This window comes from Solenopsis invicta, chromosome 1 (genome assembly GCF_016802725.1).
Source record: "Solenopsis invicta isolate M01_SB chromosome 1, UNIL_Sinv_3.0, whole genome shotgun sequence".
Taxonomy (NCBI): domain Eukaryota; kingdom Metazoa; phylum Arthropoda; class Insecta; order Hymenoptera; family Formicidae; genus Solenopsis; species Solenopsis invicta.
In genome coordinates, this window is record NC_052664.1 from 2,674,150 (window position 1) to 2,685,763 (window position 11,614).

Consider the following 11,614-nt stretch of genomic DNA (forward strand, 5'->3'; position numbering starts at 1 on the left):
ATGCGTATAGAGAGAGGTTTTCAATTATTTTTGGAAAATGGGAATATCGCATCGTAACTTTATTATATATCGTTGAATTCGTAATAAAATAAACTTTATTTTGCTTATAAAGAGAAACAAAAATTTTGAAAAAAATAAGTGGGGGAAAGTGTAAAAAAAAATTTTAAACAAAAATTTTTTGCTGTTATAAAGTACTTTTCTCATTCAACTTTTATTTAAAACATTTTTCTCTATTTCTTATAGTTTCGACGACATACGCTTAGAAAGAAAAAAACCAATTTTCTTTAAAGGAGTGTTTTACTCCCTAAAAGTGCAAACGGGCACGTATAAAAAAAAATACGTGTCCCTTATTTTTATCTATACTACAACATACTAAAAGCTTGTTTAAATCTGAGGCGGACACTTCAATTACTTTCCTTATAAGTTAAAAGTCATTAACTTTTTAAATTTATTATTTAATTTTCAATTTTTTAATTAATTACCCAACTCTTGCAATTCTGAATTTTTAAACTTTATTTTAAAAATTATTACATAAAATTTTTTAAAATAATTTAAGGAAGTATTGCAAATATTTATGATTTTTTAATTTTACAATGAGCAATTTGCTAAAAGTTATTAACAGACATAACAAACTATAATATCTTGATTTTTGCAAAATCAAGATGTTGCAAAATCAAGGTGTTAATCATTTCGCAAATTAATAGGCGAGAACTCTACAACAACTTTTTTTCTTGATTTCAAGCTCTACCTTTATTAATCTATCACTTAACATTTAAACTGATCTTTCTAATTTGTTTTTGTTACTTCTATCTTTATTTGTAACGTAAATTACACTATCAAATTGTATTTCAAGCTTTAAAATGTTTTTTTCAATATTTTTTTGCGATCATTTTTTACACTTTTGAATTTTGTTTATTTTTGGGAGTCAGAATAGGTGATGCTTTAATTTGGTGTCGTGTGTATTTGACATTGTATCGATACGAAAAAACAGTGATAATATCAACAATTAAGCCGGTATTGCCAATCTATAGTGTAATCAATATGAATTTGTTAATCGCAACCGAGCTCATAATCTGTGGTGTGATTACGCCTTTACACGTGCTCGACTATTATTTTGAAAAAAAGTGATAATTAAAATACGAAATTTTTATCAGAAATACTATTAAGTTAAAGTTCATCCAAATCATTGAAAGGAATAAAAGAGATTAAATACAATAAAAAAAGAAAAATTTAAGAAAAATACAGACAATTTAATGAAATAAAAGAATTAAAAATAAAACTCAAAATTATGTTTAACAATTTAACAAATTGCAGAAATAGATAAATGATGTATTTTCTCCTTTCAAAAATGCAAGATTGAAGTTTTTGTGTTGTTTTGTAAAAACCTACAAACACAATATTCCTATAATATTATACGAATATTTTAAAAATTAACAGTAAAATAATATTCCGAAAATATTCAATATTTTTAATATTATTTTAATATTATGGGATTATTGTGCGTATTGTGTTGTCCGTTTTTACATAATATTCATTGTACATAACTTTAATATTCGTACATAGAATATTACGAAAATGTGCTACGAATATTATTATGGCCAAAAATTAATATGAATTATGCGTAAAATATTCATAAACTTTATAATTATTACATTTAAAAGTTATAATATTCTTGATAATTTAAAATATTGTAATACTAAAATTATATTAAATATTATTAATTTCTTCATATTATATAATATTTACAACAATGGCTTTACACTCGTGTTATAAATCATAGAATAATTAAAGTCCATGAACGAGCAAAACGATTGTTATTTAAATAATTTATTAAAATCTCACAAGATTGCGAATATGGTACGTTTCGGTCTAACTTGGCCTTCTTCAGCCGTAATAGTAACATTAATCTATCCTAATTACAGACGCGAGAATTCGCACGGTTTTAAATGCATGTCTAAAATCCACCAGTTGTGTTATTATGTGTAAGAGTGTATGTAGCTGATTCTTTGTTGCCCCGCGAGAACAGTCAGTATAATATTCATATAATATAATCAGGAGTGAATATATAACTATTTTTTATTAATATTCAGAGGAATATTATCAAGAATATTATTTAATATAAAAATAATATTACGCGTTTGTAGGGAAATGTTTTAATAAATGTAATAAAAATTAGATTTTATTTTTCACTTTTTAGTTATTTTTATATTTTTTGTTTGTAATTAATAAAGAACGTAGTAATTTTTTTGTTTTTGTTTAGTGTTTTTTTCATGCTTTAGTTATGGAATTTTTTTAAAAAGTGTCTAGAAAAATTGAAAAACGGAATGTTTTTTTCTGTTTTGCTAATTTTGAAATATTATATATAAAAAATTATTACATCTAATGTTATAATTCAATAATATGGCAGTGTTTATAATAGTGTCTATAATAGTAGTTGTCGACTACTTATAAACTATGTGTGTGTTGTGTGGTATAATAAAAATTAATTTAAATATTTTCTATTCAAGAAATTAGAAATCAGAAGAATTTATAAAATGAATAAACACGGTTTTTTTCTGTTTAGATGGAGATTTATTTTCGGAAGTTGGAGACATTACGCCGGCCTTACCGCCAAAGCAGTCCGCGTCCTCAACCCCGACGGGATCGATTGTGATACCTAGACCGCCGTCGCGTCGAGGAGAAGGCCCATCGCCACGCGGCAGAATGTCACCCGCAACAATATCCCGCGCTGATAGTGTCGCTAGCCTGGAGTTTCGTACTGCCGGCGTGGGTGTAGGCTCCTCGCGGGGACCGTCCCCGCTCACGATCGGCCTAGCCGACACCATTCCACTGGCAGTGGCGTTTCACGAAATAGTGCATTCCTATTTTCGTGGCACGGACGAGACCCGGTGCCAAGTAAAGTTAAGCGGTGATATGATGCTTTCGTTTCCGGCCGGTATTGTCACTGTTCTGGCAAATAATCCCAGTCCTGCTAAGCTGACCTTTCGCGTGAGAAACACCAATAAATTGGAGAGATTGCTGCCGAACAGCCAACTTATCAGCATGTAAGTCACTATAGTTAATGATGGGGATTTTTAAATCAAGAGAAAACTGCTTGATAAAAAAAAGAGGAGGGAATCACGAAATGTGTATGCTTGCAGGGACGCAACTCAGACTACCGTCGATAGTACAATCTTCGAATTCAACATGAGTGCCTTAACTATGTTGTTACGGCGGCAAGCTGAACAGAATCCTTCGGCCTCGTATTTCAACGTGGACATCCTCAAGTATCAGATCAAGTGTAAGGAAGGCGCCGGTTCATGCCCCTTTCAATTGGTCGCATATTGGAAATGCGAGACAACCCACACCGATCTTAAGGTACCTGGCCATTTCTGTTTGGTCTTTGTGTCATAACGAGACACATGGTTTTCCACTTTTTTTGTTTAATTTTTAATTATTTTGATGGATTTTTTATATTAAATACCGATTTTTTTTCGTAGAGTTTCTAGAACATGAATAAGTATTCAAAATAGTAGGTAGCTTAAATTATTTGTGTAATTACTGTAATTAAACGAGTCAAAATTTGTGTAAAAGAACAAACAAGTGGCGCAGAATGTAAATGCGAGTTTATCAAATTAATACAAATGAGAGATAGCAATACCGGTCGAAAGCCGTTCTTAGTGCTTAATAATTTTATAAGTGAATTTATAAACCTTTACAAAATTCTTCAAACTACGCGCTGAATTGTTTTTCCGAACTTAAAACACAGTTTTTTGACGGCGCAAATGACACAGCGATGAACATTCGCGCCGTTCTCCCCTAATTCCCAATAGAGGGCAGTCCATAAACACACCGAAAAGGTAGAGATATATTTTTGGTTCGATAATGTAACAACACAATGATAATAAAAAAGTCTTCGGTCGTAGCTGGATCTTATAGTGCCTATATTTATTTGTGTGATTTTATATACTTCTTCGAATTCAACCAGAATGTGCGCCGAATTTTTTTCCGCTCGTAACACAGCATTTCGAATAAGAATTAGTAATATCACGATTTTTATTACATTAATTAATTTAATATAATAAATGATGCTGATTTGCATCTATATATCCATTTTCCCTTGAAAAAACTGTAAAGAATTTATTGCCAAAAATAACACTCCACCCAAGGTTCGAACCTGGCACTTTCGGAATCTCCGGTCTTGACGTCTTACCACCTGGGGGCACAGTGATACTTCTCGCAATATTCGTATATGAATGACAACGCATTTGAGGCGCGCAATTTAAAGTAGAGATATGTTTTTGGATCGATAATGTAACAACACAATGATAATAAGAAAGCCTTCTTCGGTCGTAGCTGGATCTTAGTGCCTATATTTATACATACTTATACACTGAAAAAGATTACCAACGTCCGCGCAATGCTCGTTATACAGTCTGCCTTCTTTTCATTTGACTAATCCTAATATGCAGGGTGTCCCATTTTAACATTTGTATTGAAATATCTCGTAAAGTATAAAAGATATGGAAGAATATTTCAAACAAAAGTTGTAGGGTTTGAAGGAGAATATAAAAAGGTGATTTGACTTTGGATGGCGTCGCCAAGATCAGGTCAAGGTTACACCGATTTTTTTATAATGGAACTAATTTTTGATTCCAGAATCTAATAACTTTAGTGTCAAGAGCTTTCTAAAACAGTATAAGTAAATTACCTTTTATTGAGTAATTTCCAAGTTATAAGGCTTGAAAGTTACAGTGTAATGTAAAATGGGACACTATAGCGAATATTTCTTAAAGCTCGAATATAGGTATGTTAATAAAACACGATACAATGTTTATATTGTAGCAGAACGTAATATTTGTCATATTGAACATTCTGATGAACCATTGAATGAATAAAATGGCACCATTAGGAGGTTAGAACTATTTTCGGCGTGAGTTTGAGGATTTAAATCTATATTTTCTTTAATATTTTCTTATCATTATTATCTAAAAAAAATTATACATTATTGATAACTAGATGCGGACAGCCCAAAACCATTTATAAAATTGGGTGAATTTTTTTAGCAAACAGTTTATACGTTAATAAAAATTTGTTTTTTATTAGGTATATAAATTAATTTAGTAGCTTTTTCATAAAAACTAAAGCTTATTTACAAAAAAATTAAATTGGAATTTAATGTTTGAAAAAGTTTCCATTATTTTCTATAATTTTGTCCTATCTATCGAGCAGCTGACAAATACTCTTGCAAAAAAACTTGGCACTATCTTAAAATATATAGTGCAGTTTATTAATCGAGTCCCTCGAATTATAGCAATCTCAGCCAATCAAACGCTGCCATGGACCTAATAACTCAGTAAATTCATTATATAACGAATGTGTTATGTAAGTTACATTGTTGAGTGGAGAATTACAATTAACATTTGTATTATGTTACTCGGTGTTTGCTAGGTTATAATTTCTTACTCAACAATATAACTGTCATGTAACGAGTGTGTTATATGTATAACAGTTACGTTGTTGAGTGGGAAATTACAACATTTGTATTACGTGTAATTTGCTGTTTGCTAGGCAATTGTTTAATTGACTGTTCCTGTATTAGCTGCATTCAAAGGGACCGAATTGATGATTAGCAGTGTATATCAATCAAGTGATGTTGGGACGACCGGAATAGATAATAATTTAACGAGGTTAGGAGAAATTTGCAAGGAGAATTTCCCAGTCCAAAGCATAAACGAAATTTTTTCATCTTCTTTGTGGTCGAATGTTGTGTCGTACTGCAAAATAAAATCTCTACTCTGAAACCTTTGAAACAATTTTTTGTACACTTTATGAGTTATTAGCATCTTTATTTGGAGCAAAATAAACATTATTTCTGTTGCTTCAATAGCATTACTTTGTCTTGAAATATGAGAAAAATGCAGTACTTTAAATATTCCTTATTGGATAATATTCGTACTGTTTTTTGGTACTCGTACTGGAGATATTGTTAGCAGGACCATCAGTTATTATAGTGCTGTTAAAGCTTGGAGTTGGCACTTTTAAATTACTATAGGACAGGACAAAATTTTAAAATTAATAACAATTAAATGGGCAATAGTCAAGCTGGTTGTAAATGCATAATAATATTTATTTTAAACGAACTGCACAAGATACTCGCAATATTAAAATTCTTGTGTACATAAAAATCTACAATGTGGTGGACCACATTAGCAATAATTAAACAAACGATCTTTTCGACTTGATATCAAGCCCTCCTCAATAATACATTAACTTCGTCCAACGGGTAACATATCAGATCATATTTCATTGCATTAGATTGTTCTAAATGTTAATGTAGAAAGATGAATCCAAAAGTCAAAAATTGAAAATAGTTATTTGAATTCTGTAAACTGGTACGTGTTACAACTTGTGTTAACGTGTTGGAAATTATAAGTATACTCAACAATGGTGATGAAGTGAATGTTGAAAAAATTTTAATTTAGACTAAAGTTACAAATATAAAAGTCAGATATAAAAATATTGAACTTATACATCTAATACTTTTAATATGCTCTTTTTGTCTAGATTTAAATGATTAAAAATGACTTAAAGAAATAATCGATTTTTTTTATATTTAAAACAGCGAGAATACCTCTTTAAGAAATGTTGAAAAGAAATAAAAATAACACCTTTGTCTCTTCATCCTGTTTTATGCAGTTGTAAATTAGATTATTTTTTATTCTAGATTGATTATAAATACAACAGTCGCGCCATGGCATCGCCAAGTCCTCTGCTGAATCTTCATGTCGCGGCGCCTATCGATGGTGGTTTCAAATCGCTCAACAGTAAACCGCCGGCACAGTGGCTATCCGATACGAATCGCGTGCTATGGAAATTTACGGAGCTTTCGCAGCACAGCGAGGGCAATGGAGTCGGATCTCTGAAGGCGCGAGTCGAGCTCGAACGTGGCCCAGGCAATCAGGGCACCATATTCACCCAGTTCAATTGCGAAGGGACCACATTGTCGGGTGTCGAATTTGAGCTTGTAGGTTCTGGCTATCGATTGAGTTTGGTGAAACGAAAATTTGTGTCTGGTACGTTAATTATATAAGGCATTTTTTAATCACTGCATGATTACACAAAAGCAGCTTTATTCTGTGCTCGATGCTCGATGGTGTCGAGTTGCTCATCGCGCGTAGAACGCTGCAGCCTTAGGAGCGTCGGCATCACAGAAATATGCTGGATAGATCCCTTCCGCCAAACTATTAGAGCATTTATCGAAATAATTTATTTTCATATTTAACTTTTAAACACACAAGTGGATCTGAGAGGCCCATATGAAATTTTGCGTGCTTGTTGTGTGAAGACGGAGATCTGATGAGACAGGAGAAGGTGTTTTTTATGATATATAATATAATAATTGTAACAATATATAATAATTAGTATTAAGAATAGCATTCCATAGTCACTTATAAGATTGAGGAGAAGAGGGTATTATGGTCACTGTCGACAATATGGCTACACCTATTATTTCCGTTATTAGATGACGTATTCTAACAATTGCTTATGGAATTATTCGTTTAGTAGCCCGCCGTTTCTTTCTGATGCTAATATGTCAATACATAACGACTGACAATTGTTATAAGGCATTTTTACTTTTGAACACTTCTAAACTTTTTCAGGGTACACTTTTAACCTTTAATTACATATACTTCCTCATTATTCTTAAACTTGAGTGTATTATCACACGAAGGTACATACTCTCGAATGTTTTTTTTGTTATTTAACTTTTTATTTGGCCGTATACATTTTGAGTTATACAAAGTTAAAACAATAATATAGAATTTTGTTAACATGGTTTTTTAAGCGAAATTTTTATATCGAAATATTTCTTTGATAAATCGTCATTATAAAGAGCGGTATTTAGAAACATTAGAGACATTATTTTATGCTTGTTGTTTAATGTTAACAGGGATAAAATGATATTTTTAATGAAATTTTTAATGGTATTTCTAAAGCTTCTGAACGCAAGAAAATTCTAAACAATAGAAAATTAAAAATATATAATTTTATAACAAGGTACTGTGTTTCTTTTAAATTAACCTAATTTTTTAAAATTATTTTTATGGATAGTCATATTGCAACCACTTTTTTTCTCCCACCGATTATGCAGTGCATTAGATTTTTATAAATCACGTCCTATATAATAAATATTTCATTATTTTGAGTCTAGAATCTGTCAAACAACACTCTGACGAATGTAATCATTCAAGTTTTAATAGAAAATATTAATTATAAACAAAGTTATTCAATAAAATGAAAATAGGTGCCATTCCCTTCTTCTCTATTATTGTTGATGCATTTTTTTAAAGTGGTTTTCCCAATAGGCCCATTCCATTATAAAAGAAAATAAGCAAATATTTGAAAATCTTTATACACCTGGTTCGTAGCAAGAATATACCCAGCGCGGACGAAAATTTATCCGCTTTGCACATGTTTCCCCACAGAAGGAGAACGCCTGCCACTCAGGCCCGTATACTCTCTTCTTTACAGCGCGTAGTATAAGAGCATTGACTTGGCATATCATATTAATTTCTAATTATTAAATCAGAATTAATATTCAAAATTAATATTCTGAGATGCTACATATTTGAAACGATCCCGCTTTACGCACGGGCGGTGGTAACGGTGGCGAGAGCGCAAGGGATTGCAGGGAGAGAATTGATTTTGTACACGATGTTGTTTCGGTAAAAATAGATTGGATTTATTGCAGAAATTAGTCACAAAAAGAAAATAAAGAACTGATAACATAACAGAAGAAAATGAAGAAAGTACTGAACGTGATACAAAAGAGCAACGCAAAAATGACAAAATAATAATGAGAGGTGATATAAAAGAGCAAAATAAAAGTAACAGAAATAATAACGCGACGTATCCAGAGAACGGACGAACGGGAAACGGACGGACAATTCGCGGAACTATTTACGAACGGCCGGAAATTTAAATCCGGAGACTGCACGAGGCAGGTGCCTAGGACACGGTCTAGCGGCGTCGTGCGCGTGTACCAAAGTTCATACAAGCAAAAAATTTTAAAAAAGTGTCTGGAATGCTTATATATTTAATATGTTTATTTTTAAAATTTAATCAAATTCTTGTTACGCATGAAGAAGATTAAAGAAAAGACTAGAGGATCTTAATAAAAAAAAAAAGGATTATCAAAATGTATAATCTTTAGAATTTAACTTTCCCTGGATATTGAAGATTGATTTGTTTTAGGAAAATACATATGCGACGGAGATTTGGATTCGCGCTCAAGATATGCTGCGCCGCCATCCAGTACAGATTGACGACTTCCAGAATGGGCACCTCAATGGGAGAGCCAGCCCATTTAATATTGGTTAATCATTCACTGCCCATATCACGACTATCGATCGTTCATACGCTGATTATACATGGAGAAACTTGTTGGATACCAAAGTGTGCATCGGCCGAAGATCAAACGGATCTTTTTGTAAAAATAGTGTATTAAAAAATGTAAATAAGAAGAAAGGGCGCCTTATAACCAAAGTATCTTATGCCTTTTCATCCACGAAACAAATGCGATCTGTATTCTCTGTGCGTTCAACGCCGAACGTTTTGAGTCTTTATGTACATTAAGCTATATTTTATCTCGGTGGGAACATAATTACATACAATTAGGAGATTAGGTATAAGACGATGCGTTCGGCGCTAGACGCGCCACTATTAAGCAAGCCGATTCTTTATTCTCCGCGATTAAAACGAATAAGTAGACACAGAAATATGACTTGATGCAGGGACACGCTATGACGAATATGCATTCTATGTGTTTTATACATAATTTGTATATTTTTTAATTTTTTATATATTCCACTAGGGTACTACTGTACTAAACTGATAATTACTATTTTAACGAAGTTTCTATGATAGGACACGATAAATATCGCAAATAATCTTTTACGTCGAACGAAAAAGATTTTCGCGTGAAGATCTTTGGTGTCCAGCATATTTTCCAACGTAATTTCTGCTTTTGACAATTTCTCTCTCCCTCTCTCTTCCTCATTCTCCCTCTCTTATCTCTCTTTCATAATCAAAATATGTCGCGACGATATTTTATTTTAATTTTCTCTTAAAACAATGTACAACATTATTTTTATTATTACACTTTGCGTTAGTTATTAATGTGGTATGTTAACATTATATATTGTTAATAACTGTGCGAAAGAGGAAAAAATGTAAATGATATAAATGTCGACTGAGTGTATATTGTATGTATATTTAGCGTTTATACTTTGGAAGAGAAAGGGTATTTACGCGTGATGCGCGAGTCTTTTGGCGAAGAGATTCCGGCACGTACGCTAACTTTTAGTTTATTTTTATGCGCGAAGATGATAATATTAAATAGTAAGTTGTACGATAAAACGCGAGTAAAGAACTATGGTTTACTGGTGGAAATAATGAGATGAGGAGCAATAGCAAAGAGAAGTAGAGATAAAGAGTTTAAATCAACGATACTTTTTTAAGCGTTAACACGTGTTGGACATACGAGACGAATCAAATGCGATTCTGTATTTTTGAACGTTTAAATGTTAAAACGCAATTTTGACGTATCGATGACAGGATTTTAGCTTTAGGTATTTTAGCGAAAACGAAGAGTCGTTTATCTAAATGTTTCAAACTGAGATTCTTAGTATTATACTTAAAAAACGCTGAAAGTTTCGTACCTATTGCGATTGTGGCACGTTTTCGTTTTCGCCTGTAAAAACGTGCTCTCGTTACAGTTATAACACACTTGTTCACATACGTCACATCTATTACTTTATACGAATTAATTTACTCAATCAGATTATACGAGATATTACGGACTAATATTAAGGCATTTTATACGCAGGATTGATTCTCAATAAGTAAGTCAATTTCCAAAAGGCATTAAATGGCTGGTTTGTATGCAAAATTTATCTCAACATTATTAATTGAAAATTAATAAGAAAAATTAAATGTGAAAGTCGCAAATGTTCTGAACTAAATTAATTTGACAGATTTAATTTGTATGCAGGATATACATTATAATAATATTTTTGATGAAATAACGACAATTTTAATTGTGATAGTAATTTTATTTAATTTTATCGTGTGCAATATATACAGTTGATTTCAAAAATAATTTTGTTTTTTCTAAAAATATCTTTATAAAATTATTACCTATTATGATAATATTTAACGCATTAAAAGCCATTATTATGATATATTATCATAATACATTATAATACAGACGAACGTAATTAAAGCAAATTTTTTTATTTTTTTATTTTTTTAATACACATGCCCGCGCACGCACATGCACAATGTATACTACCGCTTAAATTTATTGGAACGTTTGAGATTTTCTCGTATTTCACAAAAAGTTGAGCAAAAAGGTCTTTAAAAATATTTGAAAAAATTTATGTGAATTAAGCACATTTTTTATATTTTTTGTTTTAACTCTTTAGTTTTAAAGTTGAAAAGCATTTTATAAGAAATAAAATGCTTTCAAATTAATAAAGGGAATGCGACAAATAGGAATCGAGCGTAGTTGACAGTGCGCAGTAAATACGAAAAGTTAAAAAAAAACATATATATATATATATCACATAAT

General features: G+C 31.4%; 1 protein-coding gene across 8 annotated transcripts in view; it reads left to right on the top strand.

The window, feature by feature from the left end:
• Positions 1–11,140, top strand: part of LOC105197922 (F-BAR domain only protein 2) — a 57,133-nt gene extending 45,993 nt beyond the window's left edge. For all 8 annotated transcript variants that reach the window (XM_011164525.3, XM_011164526.3, XM_011164527.3 and 5 more), the window contains 4 exons: positions 2,564–3,044; positions 3,141–3,357; positions 6,707–7,055; positions 9,238–11,140. In XM_011164525.3, the coding sequence (XP_011162827.1) occupies positions 2,564–3,044; positions 3,141–3,357; positions 6,707–7,055; positions 9,238–9,308 (1,118 nt within the window). In that variant the 3' untranslated portion in view covers positions 9,309–11,140. The remainder of the gene's footprint in view (positions 1–2,563; positions 3,045–3,140; positions 3,358–6,706; positions 7,056–9,237) is intronic.
• The last annotated feature ends 474 nt before the right edge of the window (positions 11,141–11,614 follow it).